This window comes from Phocoena phocoena, chromosome 19 (genome assembly GCF_963924675.1).
Source record: "Phocoena phocoena chromosome 19, mPhoPho1.1, whole genome shotgun sequence".
Taxonomy (NCBI): Eukaryota; Metazoa; Chordata; class Mammalia; order Artiodactyla; family Phocoenidae; genus Phocoena; species Phocoena phocoena.
The window spans coordinates 13,716,220-13,738,958 of NC_089237.1; the positions used below are offsets into that span (position 1 = coordinate 13,716,220).

The window sequence follows — 22,739 nt, forward strand, 5'->3', positions numbered from 1 at the left end:
GTTAGTAATGGAAATAAGATACAGAGAGGTTTTAACTCGGCCAGCTGGTGGGTACTAAAGTTTACTTAGGGAAAAATGTTTAAAGACTGAAAATGTAAGGGAATCCTTTAGAATGAAATTCAGCTTCACTTTTCACAAGACAAAAGAAGTGTGTCAAACATAGTTGTTTCCGTGGTCTAACCTCCCAAGTTATTGCCATGTGTTTGCTTTGGGAGTGAGATAATCACAGAATTGGATAATCACCAACTTTCTGGAATGTTTGTATTTTATTTCTGTTAGGTAATTCATAAAAACATAAGACATAGGAAACATGCCTGTAAATCACACAAGGTTCATCATAATGTAGGAAATCTTGATGTAATTTGTTTGCATGATAGGCATTTGTTTTGGAGTTCTCTGTTATTTATGTGAGAAAAGGTAGTCTGAGATTCCTTAGGGAGTTTCTTTAAACCCAGAAATAGTCTTAATTTAAAAGTTTCTGGGCATTAAGCTTTGGGGATAAATTATAAGTACGTAGAGTTGGCAGTTGTAAGATCATGTAGTTTTAAGTTGGGAAAGGATCTTAGAAATTCGTATCTTTTTTAGATGCATAATAATTTGCCTCTGGTCCCAGAGGGACTGAGTGAGGAATAGTGCCTGGTTTTCCTAAATCCCAGTCCAGTACTTTATCTTCTATATCACATTTCACGTATTTGTCCTTGCTTTGTGCTTTTCCATGTCCTTGTCTTTTTATCTTTTCACCCTTAAAATTGAAAAGGATGGAACATGAACATTGAAAACATAAGAGTTCTGTGGGACATGCTCACTCAGAAACTAGGAACGGTCTTGTTTGCAGTGAGATTTCGCTAGGATCCTCAAGTTCATGATGTCAGCAGGTTCCTGAGCAGACTCCATTTCACTTTAGGCTTCATTTCTGTGTGTCTTTAGTATGGTTCCTTTAAGTTGAAATCGTACTTTTCTTGTTTTCTTTATATTACAATTAGCTAGTATTAAAAAAAAAAGACTGTAAATGAGTACTCTCTATAAAGGAATTAATTAATATGACCAGTCATAGTTGGTTTGACCAAGTTTTTAATAACTCATCTTTTGATTTGAATTAAAATATCATCACTCCATTACACATTCAATAGAGACAGCTGAAAAGTACAATTTCTCTGCAGGGCCTGCAATGAAGGATTTGCAGAATCCTGCAGGGAATCAAGGAACTCTTCATTACAGTTCATGGATTTGTAGGATTACTCTGCACTTTTCTGCTTTCTTCATTGAGAGCGGTCCCAAAATGTATCCTTGACTGTCCTGCAGGTAACTTCTTTCCCACTGGAAAAGTTACTATGTACAAATACTTTAATTAAAGTGACCTGGCAGTTGTGGAGGCCGACCTTTCTGCTCTTTTCTATTCTGTAAATGGAAGGTAGGCTTGACTGCGAAGCACTTTTCTCTGAACCAGTTCTGTTCACGTGTTGCCCAGGGCCCTTTTCTGCACGGCTGGGTTTCAGAAACCTTGTATTGTTGTGTTTTAATATGCACTGGGGGCACAGTTTTTATCTGTTTAGTTAATTTCTCATTTTTTAATGGAAGGAAGTACCTTCCTGTATGTTTTAAACAGATACTGCCTTCAGATATATGCTAAAGTCTTAATTTGCTGAGGTTGAGAGAAACATAATCCCTTCTATCTAACGGAGGCATGGGTAAAAATGTAAATTATTCTTGACTTTAGAATGCATTTTTCTACTCACACTTGAATAAAATACATCTGATGCTTAGAGTAGGTGCTAAGAATGCCAAAGGCGCATGTTTGGTCTTTATAAAATTTAACATTAAGGCTGAGCAGTATTGAAAAAGTGAAACTTGTCTCATTGACTCATTAGGGCCTCTTTTTCCCTCCACACTGTCCATTCCCTTACTCCCTTTTCCCCAGGCCCTGATTCTGTGTTTCATGATCACTTTGAACCAGTAGTTTTCTCCATGGTGCTGTCAGAAGGATCCTCCTAAAATGCAGCTCTATCCTGTGAATGTTCTGACTGAGCTGAGCAGGCATTTAAAGCGGATGTGTTAACCACCACAGGGCTGGGAAGGGGAAAGCGTTTGTCACCTGTCCACCACGTCTATGAGAAGTACTCCCCTTTATAACCCATGCAGAGCTGGCTGCATTGCAGAGATCTCCGTATAGACGGCCGCTGACGCTCTTTAATCCTTCCATTCAGTGCAGCACATTTTGGCTTCTGCCTTCTTCTCTCATGCCAGCTTCATCTCTCGCTGCACCTTCACACCCCTTCCCTCCAGCCAGAGTACACCGGATGTGGTTTTCGGGAAGAAGTGTGTGCTTTTGTACACCTTCCTCCTCAGCGCATGTGTGCCCCCTTGCCTTTGGTCAGCCGCCCCCTCACCCTTGTCCTCTGAGGCTCCAGCAAAGCTCTCATCCCCATCCCTGGGCCCAATCAGGTACCACTCCCTTGTGCTTTCCTCTGTTACAGCTCCTCAGGATGCAGGAAGACATTATAATTCACTTCTGTGTCCCCAGCTCCTTTCACTTAGTTTAACACATGGAAGAAACTCAAGTATTTTTTGAATGAATAAATGAATGGACACGCTCTAATGCATGAGATGTGTTCCCCACCTGGTGTTGTTTCCATTGTAAAATAGAGAAGCTTTCAAGTTGTTGTTTGTTGAGAATGATTGGAGGAAGAAGAGAGAGAATGAGAAACAACTCTCTTTCCAAATAAATATTCATTTGTTTTCTCCCATGAGTCCAAAGTTCCCTAGGCATTTCTTTAGGGTGTGATCTGAAAGTGACAGACACTTTCCCCCTCTCAGGACATCCTTGCACGGATTAACATTTGCCCTCTAATTTAAGAACCCTCTGTCCAGGTCAGAGGATTCACAGGGTGATAGCCCAACAAAGAAAATAATGGTGTCACAGCTGGAGAGGGGAAATTAAGAAGTTGCAGCAACTTTTTGGCTAGAGCTTTCTCTTTCTCACGTTGTTTGCTTTTCTAACTTAACGTTAAGAATAGAAAGCATTGCTTTTCAAATATAAATTGTCTAAGACTTACCTTGTATACCTCTATTAGAGGAGGAAATTATTTCGTTTCATAGGCTTTCCCTACAGTACAATCAATCAGTATATTCATTTAAGTATGTGGAAACGTCAATAAAATATTTAATTATACAAAACCACTAATAGAGAATTGACAGCCTAGGGCTGCTTTAAAATGTTCTATGGTTAACTCCATTTTAAGACATGATGTTCATTGCAGTTGTAAATTCATTCTGAAATGTGTTTTTAATATTATTTTTAAAAGAATATCTAAAATGTTCAATAACTTTGTATACAGTGTTTAGAAAAAACCCGAACACAGAGATTCCTTTGTCTCCTGACTAGTAACTAACATAGTAATGTCCTTTTTTATTATTCATTGTATCATAGGATTCTAAAACTACACGAATGTTGTTAAAGTAACGCTAGTATTAGCAGCACTCATCATCCAGTAGTTCATGTTTTGCAGAACCACCATTTCAGTACAAAATTTCTGTCCATCTGGAAAGGTCTTATTGGATTTGTGAGGTCTTTTTGTTTTGCTTTTTGAGAAAATTGAAACATCTTCAGTTTGTTTCAGCAAAAATCAGTTAAGATTTTATTCTTCTTCAGATCACTTATCACATTGTCACACAATTATTTATTTCTCCATATATGCTCTCATTCATAATTTTTCTAACACATATTTTAGAATTAGGCTAAATTTATAAAATCTTTGTAAATTGTTGCTATATCAGTCTTACAATGAAACATGCTTTGTTTTACATATTTATATGGCATTTGAGGTAACTACAGCCCCTTTGTGAATTGTTAGATGCATGTCATGCCTGGGAACAAAAAATTCTTTTATTAAGGGACATATAATAACCAAAGTGCTTATAAAGCCATATGATAAATATTGAAGTCACAATGAGGACAAAAAACAATCCTTCAGTTTAGTAGAGAGAGAGAGAGAGAGAGAGAGAGAGTGTGTGTGTGTGTGTGTGTGTGTGTGTGTGTGTGTGTGTATGTGTGTGTGTGTATACATACATCGTTTTTCTTGGGTTTTTCTTTCAGGTATAGACTTCAGACTGTGAAGTCCTTAGCTGGAGTGAGTCTTATGTTGCGGTTACTGTGGGCAAGTCTGAGATGGGATGACATGGCAGCCAAGGCTCCTCCAGGAGGAGGGACTACACGGACAGGTAGCGGTTTTTTATTTTCGAATTTAAGTTTAAAAGAGAAAAATCTCTTGACAGTTCACTTCATTTTAAGCATGTCTGTTATTTATTTATTTATTTATTTATTTATTTATTTATTTATTTATTTGTGGTATGCGGGCCTCTCACTGTTGTGGCCTCTCCTGTCGCAGAGCACAGGCTCTGGACGCGCAGGCTCAGCGGCCATGGCTCACGGGCCCAGCTGCTCCACGGCATGTGGGATCTTCCTGGTCCGGGGCACGAACCCGTGTCCCCTGCATCGGCAGGCAGACTCTCAACCACTACGCCACCAGGGAAGCCCTGTTATTTATTAAAATATAGTGCTAGTATTTTAAAAACAAGGCTTTGGTCAAGTTTAGCAACACATGCCATAAAATCCTGGGGGCCGGGCAGGGGCGTTTCACATTATAAGGGTAGTCACTAATGTGTGAACCAGTGTGAATTTTTAAAAGATATTTCTTACCGCACAGTATAAATCATTTAAATTGGGACATCTGGAACCCTGTGCTTGCTGCTGCTCTCCTAGGGTTTTTATTATTTTGACCGAATTTTGCCACCAGGAACTAAGCTGTGCCCAAACAGCATTTTGCTCAGTTGAGAAATTTTCAGTGACGAAGAAACTCAGTATTGTTGCAATCTAGTGATGGTCCTGCAGCTGTTCATTAAGCAAATGTTTCCAAAGGTTTAGTCTTTTTTTTTTTTTTTTTGCGGTACGCGGGCCTCTCCTGTTGCGGAGCACAGGCTCCGGACGCACAGGTTCAGCGGCCATGGCTCACGGGCCCAGCCACTCTGCGGCACGTGGGATCCTCCCAGACCGGGGCATGAACCCATATCCCCTGCATCGGCAGGCGGACTCTCAACCACTGCACCACCACGGAAGCCCCTAGTCTCTTTTTTAAAGTACCAGATGTTGTACCTTTTTATTCTCTGAATATTTGGGGTGGTTATTAATACTATGTGAATTAAATCACCATAGAAACATCTGAAACTGAAATCACAACAACAGAAATAATTAAGAGGCGAGATGTTGGTCCTTATGGCATTCGATCTGAATATTGTATCAGGAAAATCATCTGCCCCATTGGAGTTCCAGAAGCACCAAAAGGTAAGGAGTAGAAAGAATTCTTTTATTATTTACCTGTTAGCCATATCTTTTATGAATTGAAGTTTGATTGTAATTGTTTCTTTAACTCTTTAATCATCTTTTGAAAAAAATACTTTTTCATCACAAACTATTCTGTTTTTAAAATGATATTTAATCAGTAAACATAGCAAAATTCCACTAGACACACAGTGATGCCTACAGTCATGGTACCAGGCAGAGGAAGGGTACGAATACCTCTTTTATCAGTAATTAAAGATATGGAGCAGTGGTTGACACCAGACCGTCAGCTCCAAGACTCAAGCCTTTGAGTCTGTCTGGTTGTAGTCCTGGAACCTGCTGTAGAATCTGACACATAAGTGGTCAGTGAAGATTTGTTGACTCAAGGGTTCAAGCTATTGTGTAATACTTCAGTGCTCAGGGTAGAAGTAACCTAAGAGGCATAAAGAGTTACTCAGGAAACATTTATAGACACCTACATGATAGGCCTTAGGTGACAAATACATAGAACAATGGAATCCAGCCCCTATTCTTAAAGGAAGCAAAGAAAAGGTATAATAATTCTATACTTGAGAATCAAAATTATTAACACTAAGAAGAGTCCAGCAAGGTGTCCAGATTCAAGTTATATCATTAGACAAAAATAAATAATTTTATTTTACCTGTGTAGTAAAAATACTTGGGGGAACAACTATGAAGAAACGTGTAAAAAGAAGATGCTGTCTATAAATAGAAGCTTACTATTTTATAGAAGTTAATTGTCCCCAAATGGATAAATTTAATTTTTTGAATCTTGATTGAATCAACTCAAAAGCTCATCTTGGAGAATAAATGAGAATGGCTTTTTTGAAAAGAGTAACAATAAGGGGGTAGCTGTCCTAATAGATGATGAAATATTAGTATAATTAAAACAATGTCCTGGAACAGGAATAGACAGCTCAGTTGATAGGCAAAGACACACAGATGGAAGAAGGCGTTCCTGACCAGTCGTCAGTCTTGACTCCACAGCCGTTGATGCAAACCACTGCTGTCTCCTTGAATCACTTTTCTTTTCTTGTATCACTTCATACAATCCAGGTCCTGCTGCTGTTTCAGTTTCCTTCTGTTGCTTGCCTGTGATTCTACTGCTTCCCTCTTCCCTGAACATATGGGAAGGTTCAATGCTTGTCTGTCCCTACTTTTTATTTTTAGAATCTTATCACTGGAGATTATATCTATTCTTAATAGTTTCCGATCCCTCCTTTACATTAGTAAGTCTCCAGTCCCTCTTCTCGGTGCCCTGATAGGGAAATACAGATCGCCAGAGTTGTACATTTCAAGGACACCCAGCCCAGCTGGGAGGAACACGCTACGCTTCTTGAAGAAGGTTGTATCCACATTGCGGTCTGAAGGATGAATTAGGCACCAGTCAAATGAGGGGGAAGGAGGCTAGGAGTAGTGTTCCAGGCAGAGGGAACAGGCTGTGGAAAGGCTAATAGGGCTTTTATATCAGGGGCCAGCAAACCATGAGCTTTGACCCACCATCTGCTTTTGTTAATAAAGTTTGATTGGAACACAGCCACACTTTCTGACTTATGTATTGTCTTTGGCTCCTTTTATGATACAGAGTTGAGGAGTTGTAGTAGAGACCATCTGGCCTGCATAGTCTAAAGTATTTACCATCTGGCCCTTTAAGAAAATGTTTGCCAATCCCTGCTTTTCATGATATAAGAGAAGATGCCAGAAGTACTATAATTTAGAAGCTATATTGCTTAAAATACTGTGATTTCTTTTCCAAAGAAACACCTACGCCTCAGAGGAAAGGCCTTCGATCGAGTGCATTGCGGCCAAAGAGACCAGAAACGCCCAAGCAAACTGGCCCTGTTATTATTGAAACCTGGGTAGCAGAGGAAGAGTTGGAATTATGGGAGATCAGGGCGTTTGCTGAGAGGTAAGGAAATGGTTTATATGTGATCAGATGCTGAAGATTTTTGTCACTTCAGAATTAAAGAATTACCTCTTTAATAGTTTATTCGATATGTCCTGATTTTGCTCCACCTTTTGATTCTCCAGCTGTGTATCGTTTATTAATGTCCTCTTTCTAATTTTTATGAGTTATTATCTACTTGTCAATTTTGAATTACCTTAATTTAAATGTTTTATTTTTCAATTTAAATAATTTTATACTTTTTGTATGATGTGGAACTTAACCAGATTTCACTTAATATTAGATGCCAGCTGCCTAGTAGGATACGGGCATACTCATTTTATTGCGCTTCGCAAATACTGCGGTTTTTACAAGCTGAAGACTTGTGGCAACTCTGCATTGAGAAAGTCTGTAGGCACCATTTCCCCAACAGCAATTGCTTACTTTGTGTCTCTGTGTCACATTTTGATAATTCTCTCAGTATTTCAAAACTTTTCATTATTATTATATTTGTTATGATCTATGATCAGTGGTCTTTGATGTTACTACTACGACTCACTGAAAGCTCAGATGATTATTAGCATTTTTTAGCAGTAAAGTATTTTTTAAATTAAGGTATGTACTTTTTTTTTTAGACATGATGTTATTGCACACTTAGTAGACTACAGTATAGTGTAAACATCACTTTTATATGCACTGGGAAATCAGAAAAATCATGTGCCTCACTTTATTGCGACATTTGCCTGATTGCAGTGATCTGGAACCAAACCCACAATATCTATGAGGTATGCCTGTAGTTTCTGATAAATTCCTCCTTTCTTTCCCTGCAGAGTGGAGAAAGAAAAGGCACAAGCAGTTGAGCAACAGGCTAAGGTTAGTGAACAGAAGAAGGCAGAGGACTTCAAGGCCCAAATGGAGGCTCATCTCAAACAGCAGCGATTGGCTGCCCAGCAGGTGGGGGAGTTGGTACCAGTCCCACCTGGCAGCGAATTGACATTTTTAGCCAAATTCGTGCACACTAAAAGCCCAGTAATTTTATATTCGTGTGGTTTTATTTTTACGTGTATCTCATATATATCTTAATTTCAGTACTTGAAAATAGCTCTGTGGATATACCAAGCTTGGTTTTGCAAAAAGTGTACACATTTGAAGAACAATGTTTGAAGTATAATTTTTCTTATTTATTATATTTATAATTCAAAGGGTAGTTTCTAAAGATAATTTTTTCCTGTAAAATTCCAATCCATAAAATCTCTGTAGTCTATGAAAAAGTGAGTTCTACTAAAAGTGTAAGTTTGTTGTAATTGGTGGTCATCAGGCTACTGTGGTCTCTTAGTATTTCCATACTGTGATGTATCATATGTGCCTGACTATTTAGGGACCCAAATAAAAGATAATTACCCCTTCCTTCTAATAAGAAGATACTATGAAAGTTTTTAGCCAAACTTGAATATATAAACTTTCAGGATATTGATAAAATAGAAATAGATAAAATAGGTATCATTAACTTAGTTACACATAACTTACTTAAAATTACATATTACATAAATAAATCAGACTCACTTCCTCATGTTTTACCTTTTTCCTCATATTTTATAAAATATTTTTTCAAGTTCTTGTATATTTTACAGTGGTTTACTATAGGTCATCTTCACTTAGATCAAAGTTTGAGATAACAGCACTTCTGGATTTTGTCATGTCTATCTCTCCACTCATAGAAAGACTGGCTAGTTGTTTTGTTTTTCATTTTATGGATGTGTTTTGTCATCTCTACAATGTAACCCAAGGTATTACTTTTTGGGGGGGCCAGGGGGTCAATTTCTTTAATTTGATAGTGAGCTTTTCTCTGGCAGTTGAAAGTCAGAACCTGAACTTGGTGATGTATTACCTCTCTGAGTCCCCTAAGAACATTGTATTCTTTGCTTTTCCTATGTGTGTCAGTTTCTGAGGTGATGGACATGCACCTGTATATAGCTTAATTGAACAGAGCAGTATATACTTAATCTATATATTACTTCAGAATTTTTATTTAGGGCTTCCCTGGTGGCGCACTGGTTGAGAGTCCGCCTGCCAATGCAGGGGACACAGGTTCATGCCCCAGTCCGGGAAGATCCAACATGTCGCGGAGCGGCTGGGCGTGTGAGCCATGGCCGGTGAGCCTGCACGTCCGGAGCCTGTGCTCCGCAGTGGGAGAGGCCACAACAGTGAGAGGCCCGCGTACCAAAAAAAAAAAAAATTATTTAAAATATCTTTCTCAAAACAAGTCAATCTTCATTTTAATATGTTTTCCAAATTTAGCAATGAAGATGATCGAAACTTTTTTTTCCATGCAAAAATTGAGAAATAATGACAGCTAGAGTTTAATGACAAACTTGCCGTTTTGAACATGTGTACAAACCCAGCAGATTTTGTGGACATGTCAAACCTGTGATTTTTTTCCCCCTGTAATTTTTAAAAATTTTTATACAATTTTTAAAGGTTGTACTCCATTTACAGTTATTACAAAATATTGGCTATATTTCCCATAGTCAACATTTCCAATTTTTGAAGGCATAGCCCCAGAAAATAACTATGTGTTTAGTTGTTTTGTTTTTCTTGCCTCCTTTATTTTTTAACTGATCCAATTGGATGACATTTCCAAGAATCCAAAACTAAGCTCCTTTTCTTCTTTTTTTTTTTAAATATAAATTTATTTATTTATTTATTTTTGGCTACGTTGGGTCTTTGTTGCTGCGTGCAGGTTTTCTCTACTTGCGGCTAGTGGGGGCTACTCTTCATTGTGGTGCGCGGGCTTCTCATTGCGGTGGCTTCTCTTGTTGCGGAGCACGGGCTCTAGGCGCACGGGCTTCAGTAGTTGTGGCTTGTGGGCTCTAGAGTGCAGGCTCAGTAGTTGTGGCACATGGGCTTAGTTGCTCCGCAGCATGTGGGATCTTCCCAGACCAGGGCTCGAACCCGTGTCCCCTGCATTGGCAGGCAGATTCTCAACCACTGCGCCACCAGGGAAGCCCTCATTTTCTTCTGAGGAATGAGAAATTATGTAAAATACCTCACATTATTTTAAGGCATAGAGGACATATACAAAAGTAACAGTAAAAAGACTAGGTATGCTGTCTTTAGTGAGCAGTGCTTGATGGCAAGAAATAGTTCAGCATTGGAATTTGATCTTCGTACACAACTCAGCTCCAGCATTTACTAGCTCTGTGACCTTGGGCTAGTTTTACAACCCCTCTAAGTCTCAGTTTCCTCATCTTTAAATCACAGTACCAGCAACTTTATTGGGTTGGTCCAAGCATTAAATAAGATAATGAAGGGGTAAAGGGTTTGCCACCAGGTTTGTAGTCAGTGCCATCTGTAGGGTTTTTGTTTGTTTGTTTGTTTGTTTGTTTTAACATCTTTATTGGAGTATAATTGCTTTACAATGGTGTGTTAGTTTCTGCTTTATAACAAAGTGAACCAGCTATACATATACATATATCCCATATCTCCTCCCTCTTGCATCTCCCTCCCACCCTCCCTATCACACCCCTCTAGATGGTCACAAAGCACTGAGCTGATCTCCCTGTGCTGTGTGGCTGCTTCCCACTAGCTGTCTCTATTACATTTGGTAGTATATATATATGTGCATGCCACTCTCTCACTTCGTCCCAGCTTACCCTTCCCCCTCCCCGTGTCCTCAGGTCCATTCTCTATGTCTGCATCTTTATTCCTGTCCTTACCCTAGGTTCTTCAGAACCAGGAAAACTGGACAGCTACATGTAAAAGAATGAAATCAGAACACTCCATAACACCATACACAAAAATAAACTCAAAATGGATTAAAGACCTAAATGTAAAGCTAGACACTATAAAACTCTTAGAGGAAAACACAGGCAGAACACCCTGTGACATAAATCACAGCAAGATCCTTTTTGACCCACCTCCTAGAGAAATGGAAATAAAAGCAAAAATAAACAAATGGGACCTAATGAAACTTAAAAGCTTTTGCACAGCAAAGGAAACCATAAACAAGGCGAAAAGACAACCCTCAGAATGGGAGAAAATAGTTGCAAACGAAGCAACTGACAAAGGATTAATCTCCAAAATATACAAGCAGCTCATGCAGCTCAATATCAAAAAAATAAACAACCCAATCCAAAAATGGGCAGAAGACCTAAATAGACATTTCTCCAAAGAAGATATACAGATGGCCAACAAACACATGAAAGGATGCTCAACATCACTAATCATTAGAGAAATGCAAACCAAAATGACAATGAGGTATCACCTCACACCAGTCAGAATGGCCATCATCAAAAAATCTAGAAACAATAAATGCTGGAGAGGGTGTGGAGAAAAGGGAACACTCTTGCACTGCTGGTGGGAATGTGAATTGGTACAGTCACTATGGAGAACAGTATGGAGGTTCCTTAAAAAAGTAAAAATAGAACTACCATACGACCCAGCAATCCCACTACTGGGCATATACACTGAGGAAACCATAATTCAGAAAGATCAAGTTGTAGTGTTTACATGTGTAAACTTAAACTGTCATGTCAATAAGCTGTCAGGAAAAGGCAGCAATCTCTGGGTAAAGAAACGCAAATCGTCTTTAATAACACTATAGTCTGAAAGATCCGATTATACCGTTCTGTATACAATAGTCTAAAGGATTTTTCTGTAAAGATATTTGAACTGAAAAATATAAATCTAGTAAAATTATTTATTATTTTCAGCTTGTTTGATTGCAGGTTTGCCAACTTGAATAGTGCTACTTAAATATTGACATGTTCTTTATGATTGGGTAAATTAACATGACAGGTCCCATCATTTGCTGTCTGTCTGTTCTAAACCCCACAGCTGAATCGCAAGGTATCCCTGTCTCCAGTAAGATCACCCACGTCTCTTGCACTTTCAGTCTGAAAGCTTGGACCTTTGCACAGACTGGAAAAACTTGATCATTTCAAATTTATGTTACCAAAAACTTACTGCTTTTAATAAAGTATATGTGATTTACAGTCATAAAAATGTTGCCTCCCTCGAGAAATTAAATTCAAGTGTAAATTTGTACGGGCATATTTTCAGAAGTTAAATATTTTAGAAATTTGGTGCACTTTCTTAGATTGAGAGGAATTGTGGCTGGACTTCATGCAGAATGGTGTTTTTATTTGGAACAATTTTGGTTCATGATTTCTCTCCCTGACTTTTCTAGAAACGATTGGAACAGCAGAAGCCTACAGTAATTGCAGCTTCCACTACTTCCCCAACAAACAGTACAACTAGTACCATCTCTCCAGCACAGAAAGTTATGGTGGCCCCCATAAGTGGCTCAGTTACAACTGGCACTAAAATGGTACTAACTACTAAAGTTGGATCTCCAGCTACAGTAACATTCCAGCAGAACAAGAACTTTCATCAGACCTTTGCTACCTGGGTTAAGCAAGGCCAGTCAAATTCAGGTACACAACTGTGATTAAATAAAAGATTGCTTTCATTCAAGAAAAAGAAATTTCAGTCCTTTACCTACTGAAATGAAATGTTTCTTTAGAAAAGTATTTTTCTTCTGCAGCTGATTGAGCAAACAAACTGTAACAGTAGGTTTGTTACAGATAATATTCATAATATTACATTAGCAAAACTCCTCTCTTACATTATTTCACTTTCAGCATTTACATGGTTCACTTACTTTGAGTGGAGAGGAATGTTTTCTTAAAAATGAGCCACATTTCATGCATTGGTGCCTTCCTAGAAGTCACTACGTTGCTGGTTATTTTAAATCTGAAGCTTATTAAATGTCTTATACCCCATTAGCCACCAGCACAGCTGCCACATCTGCTACAACCATTGCCAGCACAGGTCAGACGTTCCAAATTACAGGCAATCCAGTCACTATGGCAGGAAAAGTAATTACCAAACTGCCACTTCCTGCAAACAGCAAGATTGTCGCTGTAAATGTGCCAGCAACGCAAGGAGGTAAGGGAAATGTGAAGAGTTTTAATTCACATTTGCCAGATCATACTGTTGCCATTATTTTTCATTTCCTTTTCACTGATTTCAGTCTTCGGATCTCACATTTTATGTAGCCCACTATAAACCCCCGCCACACCTGGTTTCTCCTCAGGAACCAAGCAATGCCTGATGTTTTATGAAAGGGGCAGTTATCAATTACTTCTTCATCTTTTTTTCAAGGCGTTGTTCAAGTACAGCAGAAAGTCCTGGGTATCATTCCATCCAGTACAGGTACAAGTCAGCAAACCTTTACTTCATTCCAGCCCAGGACAGCAACAGTCACGATTAGGCCCAATACCTCAAGCTCTGGAGGAACTACAAGCACTTCCCAAGTAAGAGTTCTTTACAGGTTTATTTGGTGTTAACCACATTGGTTGAAGTTTTTAGAATGGCCTCTTCCAGGATTAATCCAGCTTCTAATTTTTCTTTACCTTTTACTTAATCTGTGACAAAGTACTGATTTTTTAAAAAATCTGTTACTTACATTTCAAGTGAACTGTTAATTTTTAACATTTAGTTAATAGCACATTCGTATAGTTTATGAATCATAAGAATTGCTTTCCAGGATTTTACAAAGAAAATGTCTTTATTGAAAACAATGGGCAATACTGGATCACCCAGGAAAACGACGTGCTATGCAGCTAAGAAGTAGAGTGAAAACATAATCCACAGCATTAACTAGTCTATCAGCTGATATGCACACATATTAGATACATCATTTCCTTGGCACTCGTATTATGGAAAAAGTTTAATGTTTTGCAGACTTGAGAATGTTCTAAACCTAACACTGAAAATAATATGCTGTGTAGTCTCTCCTTTAAATTAGGAAAGAACTTCTGGTCTCTGATCTTGCCCCTGTGTTCTCCAGGTTACAGATAAGGATTGGAGCTCAGGGAAAATAGGACTCATCATTTTCCTGTGAGCAACTGTGGTGGTTATAGAGCAGAGCTTTCTTGGGTCTTGTATCCTTCCTTTTAGTCTGTAGGCTATTCTTGGTATCAGTGACAAGGAATTTCTTGCGATCTCATTTATATTACTTTTTTCCCCTCAAAGTTCTATCTTTATTCTGATGCTTAATATAATTTAATATGTAATGTCCAAGAGCTTCTGTAATTTCTGTAGACATGTTTATCAATATGGAAAGTTTTAAGATATCTGTTCTAAGTCCATCATGCTTTAGTCTTTTAAAAACATTTTAATTCATTGTCCTTTGTGTTATTTGTAGGTAATCACAGGGCCTCAGATCCGCCCTGGTATGACGGTGATTAGAACACCACTCCAACAGTCAACACTAGGAAAGGCAATTATTCGAACACCTGTGATGGTACAGCCAGGTATTCATCCATCCAGTATTATCATTTTACATCTAAAGAGTCAGTCTAGGAAATCTATGATATTCTGTATTTGGCACTCTACCTACTGGAAAATACCAATATGAATTAAGATTTCGAAGCATACTAAATTTCTGATTCATCATGGGATACACCCATAAGATTTTGTTTCATTTCTGGCATTGTCAATAAGAGAAAAGCAGGTCCAAGTATGCTTGTTAAAAATGTTCTTAAAACCTCTAGTAAATGAGATAGATACATTCAGATCATTGGAGTAGAGAGAATGAGCAAAGAAAACAGTCTGTGTGGCAAAAGATAAAATCAAGGAAATGGCTAAGAAGCATTTAAATGGAAAGCATAAAACAAGATTACAGAGGCAGTGCCTGCCCTTTTTAATGTAAATAAGTTAAAGCTGCCATATTAAAAGTTGAAGCCTGTAAAGATTGAGTGAAAAAAGAAATCGAACTGTGCATTTATGAGAAACATTCCTAAAAGCAAATCACCAGAGAACGTAAAACATAAAAAGATGGTCAAAGACATGAAATAAAGGACAAAGAAAGAAGGGATAGGCAGAGGGAAGACATGCATAATCCTAATATTGAACAGAGTCGAATTCAGTATTTTAAAGAAACAATAACTAGGACAAAGAAAGTCACTTTATATTTGGCTTAAAGATACAGATTGCAGTGAAGGTGCAATCTTGGATCTTTAAATAAGATGTCATTGAAGTGTATAAAGCAAAAACTATTTGAGATCAAGGAGCGATTAACAGAAGCATAGTAGACCAGAAACAGACTGTATCAACTTTTGTACCTTTAGGAATACACATTAGTTTTAAATATTTATAAGCTATTTGTATGAAAATGGTCTTATAATGAGCCACAGGTAAAACCTTGATGAATTCCGAAAAGTAGAATGTGTATAGGCTACATGTTTTGTAGTAAAGCTAGAAATTAACATTAAGGTATTATACTAAAAACGCTTACTTGCTTGGAATTTAAAAACGTATGTTCTCAAAAGTAGCTTTTATGTTAAAGAAACATCAAATGTGTCATCACAAACAGATTATCAAGTAGCAGCTAAGCCAGGCTGCAAAGCTGAACTGAGAGGCAAACTCATTCATTCAACAAATATTTTTGAGCACCCACTCTAGGCAGTTGAAACACATTGGTGAACAAAACAGACAAAAAAAAAACCATATTAAATCTTAACCAGAAGTTAGAAGAATATATAAAACAAGTCTTAAATGAAAACAGGAAGAAGGAAGTAATGATTATAAGACAGAAAAGGCAAATATTAAACCATTTTCTTTTTGCAAGTCTAGAGAAAGGGGAACAAAATGCTAGTTTACAAAAAGTAGGAATGAGAATGCAATAAAAATAGAAGGAACTAAATCTGTTTGAATAACAAGGCATAATTATATACTATGCTTATAAATTTCAAGTCTTAATGACTCACATCAAGGAAAGAAATTTGGAAAGTTGCCATAGTGTTACCTACAAAAAAGAATTCCAGACCTCATGGTTTTATGGGTAAAATTCTTTGAAATGGTTAGGAAACAATTTCCTTCTTATAAAAAATAGTTGCAGGCCATAAGGGGAAAGGGGTAGATAAATTCTTTCCCATTCATTTTACAAATTTAGCATAATTCTAATATGAAACATAGCATAGTATTTTTTTAAAGGAAATATCCTAATGCCTAAGCAAAATTTACCCCAGAGAAGAAAGTATGATTCCTTATTTCAGTTAATGCTACAGAGACAATTGGTAAAATTCAGTATCTATTCATGTTTAAAAATAGCTGTCAGTTAGGCAGCCAACTAAAAGGAAAGATAAAACTAATGTAAAGAAGAAAAGTTTATGGATGATAAATGGTAATATACTTAGACTTGAATATGTGAATATATAGCTTCACATATGAGTGTATCTGGTGTGTCGTATGAAAAGCAAGGTGGCCAGTGAGGCTGGTGGGGCCCAGTGAAGACAGTAAGAGTCTTAGGAGTTGTGGTCAGAGAGGTCGAGGGTGGATGGATGTGTGTAGTGTGTGTCTGAGTGTGTGCAGGTCAACTTATCCCTATTCCTACCATCACGCTAGCCTTTCCCAAAGTTGAACACTCCCAGGTTGTAATAAAAAGTGTTTTAATTTTTGAATTTTGATGATAATCTAAACATAATTGAACATGTACATATTGGGGATCATCTGAATGACCATCATATAATCAGTCAATACCAGCCCTTTTATCCATCTGTGTTTATGATGACACCGTATCAATACAAGGTGATATAAGGATGTATGTATACATATAGCCGATTCACTTTGTTGTACAGCAGAAACTAACACATTGAAAAGCAATTATAGTCCAATAAAGATGGAAAAAAGAAAATACAAGGTGATAAACGAAAGTAACTTTTCATTAACTGTTCCTCAAACTGCAGTACAAGGACAGAGTGTTGGAGTCCAGAAGTTCTCAACTTCAAGCACTTGTCTATATGTACTGCACTGTTTTTTGATTCATCTTGAAGAATAAGTGGACAAAAATAACCAAGTAAAGTTTAGAAGAAAGAGTAATGATGAAAAACTTACACTGCCAATTTCTATAGCATATTTACAAGCCACCAGAATTTAGGAGCATGATACCAAAGGAAAGTAGACCAACTGAAGTAATGCAGGCACTGTGATGCTATCATACTATTTCTGATAGCTGGAATGTGATACTTTAGTGATAGGGTTGGAAAGGGTTCAGTGAAATGGGCACCCAGTGGTGATGGGAGTATGAATGGGTATAACCTTTCTAAATTCAATTTAATACTATGTTCCTGCTATGAATCCAGTAATTTTGGGAGGAGTATATTCTAAGGAAATAATTAGAAGCACATAAAAATTTATAAGCAGGGATTTCACCAGGGTATTATTTAAAAAAAGAAAAAGGGAAAGTATTCTAAATGTCAAAATAGGTTTAATTTTATACATAATGCAATAATATTAAGCACCGGTCATTTTAAAAAATATACACAGAAATATATATGTAGACATATGAGGAAAAACAGGAAGTGAATACAAAATTTCAGAAATATAATATTTACTAATTAATAATGAATTCAGATTTTATAAGTGTAAAATTAGCTGCCAAATAATTACCACCTGCTTTTTCTTCTAGTTTCATCAGGTTAAATGAGAAACAGAAGTTTTTAGAAGACTATGGAGCCATTTCAGTTAAACTTCATTCATTCTATAGATGTTTATTCAACTAACTATGGAAGCACTTGAGCACCTTGCTCTAGTATTGAGGATACAGGGGTTCTTGCCCTCTTGGTTCCTTCCAACTAAGTAGCAGATAGCTGTAAGAAAAACTCATTTATACATATAATTGTCCCAGAATATTCCAGATTCTATATGTTTTGTTTAAAAATCACATAAATTATTATCTTTTCATTTATATTCCTAAGGAAAGGCAGCCTAATGGCACATTTTACATAGGCTCTTCCATCTTCCCTATTGTCATTTTGGCTTTAGATTCATAGGAAGAGCATTATTATTTTTTTTATTTTATTTATTTTTTGACTACTGCAGAGAGCAGGAATGGGAGAGTGGTTGTTAGTGAGCTGTGTGGAAACAGGCTCACTGACAACCAGGTGGGTCCTTTGGATGTGGATATATGGCTGAATGCATCAGTATGTCAGCATCCCGTAAGTCTTTTTGAAAATTGAGAAGAATACATTCATCTGAAGCGTTAAACGACATTTCAACTCAGAGTATTGCTTAGGGCATAGAAGCATTCTAATGTTTTGCTCTTTGCATAGGTACTCCTCAGCAGGTCGTGACGCAGATCATCAGAGGGCAGCCTGTGTCCACTGCGATCTCTGCCCCTAGTACAGTTGCCTCAACACCTGCACAGAAAGGACTAACTTCAGGAGCACCCACTGCAAGTCTACAGCCTTCAACCTCACAGCCCCCTCGCCCCCAGCAAGGACAGGTGAAGCTTACCATGGCTCAACTCACCCAGTTAACACAGGGCCACGTAAGTAATGTGACTTCCATTTTAACTTTACGAGTGATCTTACTTACTCTTGCTGTAAGCTTTAAAACACATACTTAATCTTTGGACGTTTAAAAATCTACTTACTTTTTTAAATGTCTGGTTCCTAGAGTCAAACAAAAATACTTTTTTTTAAAAAAATTTCTTTCTTTCTTTCTTTTTGGCTGCATTGGGTCTTCGTTGCTGTGCGTGGGCTTTCTCTAGTTGTGGCGAGCGGGACCACTCTTTGTTTTGGTGTGTGGGCTTCTCATTGTGGTGGCTTCTCTTGTTGTGGAACATGGGTTCTAGGCATGCGGGCTTCAGCAGTTGTGGCTCACGGGCTCAGTAGTTGTGGCACACAGGCTTAGTTGCTCCGTGGCATGTGAGATCTTCCCGGACCAGGGCTCGAACCCATGCCCCCTGCATTGGCAGGCGGATTCTTAACCACTGCACCACCAGGGAAGCCCAGGAAAGGCTTTCTTAAAGACAGAAAATACTAACCATAAAGGAAAAGATTTATAAATTCAGCAACCTTAGAAATAAGAACTTTAGTTCATCAGACATTATAAAAGAGTGAAAAGAATGAGGAAAGGTATAATTACAACCAGCCAAGGACTATTCTGCAGAATACATGAAGAATTACTACTACAAATTAAGGAAGAAAAAAATCCAGATAGTTCGGTAGGAAAAAAGAGCAAACAAACTTGTCGAGAAAAGAGGAAATCTAAACGTCCATAAATCCAAAAAACTGCTGAATTTTGTTAGTAATGAGGGAAATGCATATTAAAACCATATATCTAAGAGATTAGTATAAAATAAAATGTCAGACAAAATCAAGAGACAGCAAAGACATGGAGCAGAATGAACTCTCATACACACCTGGTAGTATTATAAATTGCTTTAGCCACCTTGAAAAACTGTAGACACTATGTAGCAAAGCTGAAGACACATGCCGCACGTCATAGTAGTTCTCCTTCTAGGTATGTTTCCTGGAGAAGTTCTTGTTCGTCTGAGCACCAGGGCGATGGACATGAATATATACAGCAGCATTGTTCATAAGAGTCAAAAACTGGGAACGACCCAAATGTCAATCTGCAGTCAATTAGATAAATAAGTTGCCTTCCTCCAGCAATGGAAGTGAACAAACAACAGCCACATAGAACTACATTGCTGAGCTAAATAAAAAAAAAGCAAGTAACAAACAGAACTGCAGTATGATCTATTTGCATAAGATTCAGAAACAGGCAGAACTAGCTATATGTGTAGGGTTATGGGCCTGCTGCATTGCCTACCTGGAGGGGACACCATTTGAATTCTTCCCTGAATGGTGCTCCTGAAGTTGTGAGTCTGTGGCCCTTAGAGAGCTATACCCAAGTGGTCGCACTATGAAGAAGTGCAGTTATTGTAACAGTGAGAGTAGTGCTTACCTCTAGGGCAAAGGAGGGGAATTAAGACCAGAGCAGCTCACACGGGGGCCTTCTTGGATACTGGCAGTGATGACCTGAATGCTGGTTTTATAGACGTTCACTTTACAATTATTCGTTAAACTATACTTGGTATTGTATGTAGTTTTGACTGTGCACAAAAATGTTTTAGAAAAGCAATAGTGAATAAGGCAGGGGTCCTCAACTGGTTTGCGACCTGTTAGGAACCAGGCCACACGGCAGGAGGTGAGGGGTGGGCGAGCGAGCGAAGCTTCATCTGCCGCTCCCCGTCCCTCCCCGTCCCGCGCGTCACCGCCTGCACCGTCACCCACCCACCCACCCCGTCCGTGGAAAAATTGTCTTCCACGAAACCAGTCCCTGGTGCCCAGAAGGCTGGGGACTGCTATAGTAAGGGACTCCTGAGTAAAGTGCATGGAGCTTAGCATCACTGTAGGAACTTTGTAGCATCAGTTTTGGCTGTTGGGAACTTAGGGTGGCTTGTTTTTACGTTTGCTTTCTAATTTTCCACCATGTTCCTGATGGTTGAGGATTAAGAAGTCCTGGACAGAAGAGGCAGTGCAGATGGAGTTTTTAGTTCCTAGTCCCCATTTGGATGATTACTCAGACATTAGTGACCTTCCTCATATGGTGTTTGCATTCCACGTCTAGAACCCTAAGCTTTCTATACGTTGGCACACACCAACACACTCCATAGGTCATTTGGTACATAGTGAAAAAACTGAAACTAGGAGACCTGGGCTTCTCATTATATCTCACCTTGAACTTGCCCTCTCACTCTGGGTAGGAGTCTTGAACTTTCTAACTTGAGTTTCCTAATTGGTAGAAAGATTGTAGTAATATTTTCTCTCCCTAATCCGCAAAGTCACAAGTCTATTGTGAGAATCAAATGAGGCATGTCTAAAGTATGTCTAAAGATGCTTTGAAAGTTATAAAATAAGATGATTTAAAATCAGAATTTTGTGCAGACCTTAGTTATTCACTTCACACCCTTATTTGATAGATTGGGAAATTTAGATCCAGAGCAGCGATGTTACTTACAGACAGATAACCTGTCTGTCCGTTTGGAGAACTCAGACTGGAACTCTGGATTGTTAGTTCATGCTTTTTCCACTAAACACCATCAATCTTTTAAAATAAATATTCTTATTTTAGCTTATCTGAATTTTTCTTGGTACCATTCCATAGACATTCAAATACATATGTTCATTATTTTAAAGGATCTGTTCAACATAAAAATGGTATACTTGCAGATCAATCCTTTGAACACGGTTTACATGTTGTGTGTTTTTTCCGTAGGGTGGTAATCAAGGTTTGACAGTAGTGATTCAAGGACAAGGCCAAACTACTGGACAGTTGCAGTTGATACCTCAAGGGGTGACTATACTTCCCGGTCCAGGACAGCAGCTGATGCAAGCCGCAATGCCAAACGGTACCGTCCAGCGGTTCCTCTTCACCCCACTGGCAACAACAGCCACGGCAACCAGCAGCACCACCACCACTGTTTCCACTACAGCAGCAGGTAGAACCTGGGCTTGTGGGAAATGCTGCTTGTTAGTGTCACGGGTTGCTAGGTGACAGAGGGGGCCAGAGGGCCGGTCTTTATCTTTGGGAGGATGTGCCTCAAGCTGGTGAGTGTCACAGCTGACTGGTCAGCCTCACAAGAGCTTGACCAGATCTCTTGCTCTGACAGCCTCCCTGTCACCACCACCCCCCGTTAAAAACTATAGAAAGCGGGGGGTTGGCACAAAACAGTAAAGTATCGTGGTGACTGTGCCCACTCCTAACTCCTCACCAAGCCTGTAGGAACTGATTGAGTCATGACGTGCTCTCAGGGCAGGTGGGTATTTCCAGCTCATAACCTATGATTGGGAGCTTCAGGACCAGAGCACTTGGTGAGCCTCCTGCTGCAAGCGGCCGTCACTCACTGGCGTCACGCCATAGGAGAGGAATGTGGGCTGGCCTTAGCCTGGGCCAGAAGACCTGGCTGATTTCCGGAGACTGTGCCTTGCTTTGGAAGCCAGCCCTCTGGAGACTTAGCAAAATGTGCGGAGGGCAGCCATGAACAGGGCCTGTGTTCCCCAATTTAGGAGAGTCCTGACCTAGGTGTTTCTAGACGGAGCATTTCTAGGGCATCAATCTTCTGTACTGAAATGCAGAATTCTCACCTTTAGAAAATCCCCTTCAAATTCTTGTTAAACCACAGTGTCATGTTCTAGAGTAAGAAATATTTGGTCTTTCCTTTTCACAGGTACAAGTGAACAAAGACAGAGTAAATTATCGCCCCTGACACAGGTGCAGCCAGCCAAGAGCCTGCCTCCAGCTCAGCCGTCGAGCGTGAGTCCTGCAGAAGCCCAGCCTCAGACTGCTCAGCCCGCACAGCCCCAGCCCCCAACCCAACCCCCGTCCCCAGCTCAGCCTGAAGCCCAGACCCAAGCAACTTCTGCCTCCCACGTCCCTCCTGAAGCACAGCCCACCCAAGCACAGTCCTCCAAACCCCAAGGTGCAGGACAGTGTCAGCCTCAGAGTAATGTCCAAGGACAGTCTCCTGCTCGTGTCCAGAGTCCACCACAGACTCGAATGCGTCCATCAACTCCATCCCAAGTGTCTCCTGGACAGCAGTCCCAGGGTCAGACTACAGCCTCACAGCCGATTCCAATTCAGCCACACACATCTCTTCAGCCACCTTCCCAGGGCCAGCCACAGTCACAACCCCAGGTACAG

The 22,739-nt window shown here is 39.1% G+C and overlaps 1 protein-coding gene across 1 annotated transcript in view; it reads left to right on the plus strand.

The window, feature by feature from the left end:
- Positions 1-22,739, plus strand: part of BPTF (bromodomain PHD finger transcription factor) — a 134,178-nt gene that overhangs the window by 87,729 nt on the left and 23,710 nt on the right. The window contains exons 14-23 of the mRNA XM_065896814.1: positions 4,094-4,218; positions 5,210-5,338; positions 7,115-7,265; positions 8,072-8,114; positions 12,430-12,676; positions 13,407-13,558; positions 14,452-14,560; positions 18,359-18,576; positions 21,315-21,537; positions 22,267-22,733. Coding sequence (XP_065752886.1) covers positions 4,094-4,218; positions 5,210-5,338; positions 7,115-7,265; positions 8,072-8,114; positions 12,430-12,676; positions 13,407-13,558; positions 14,452-14,560; positions 18,359-18,576; positions 21,315-21,537; positions 22,267-22,733 — 1,864 coding nt within the window. The remainder of the gene's footprint in view (positions 1-4,093; positions 4,219-5,209; positions 5,339-7,114; positions 7,266-8,071; positions 8,115-12,429; positions 12,677-13,406; positions 13,559-14,451; positions 14,561-18,358; positions 18,577-21,314; positions 21,538-22,266; positions 22,734-22,739) is intronic.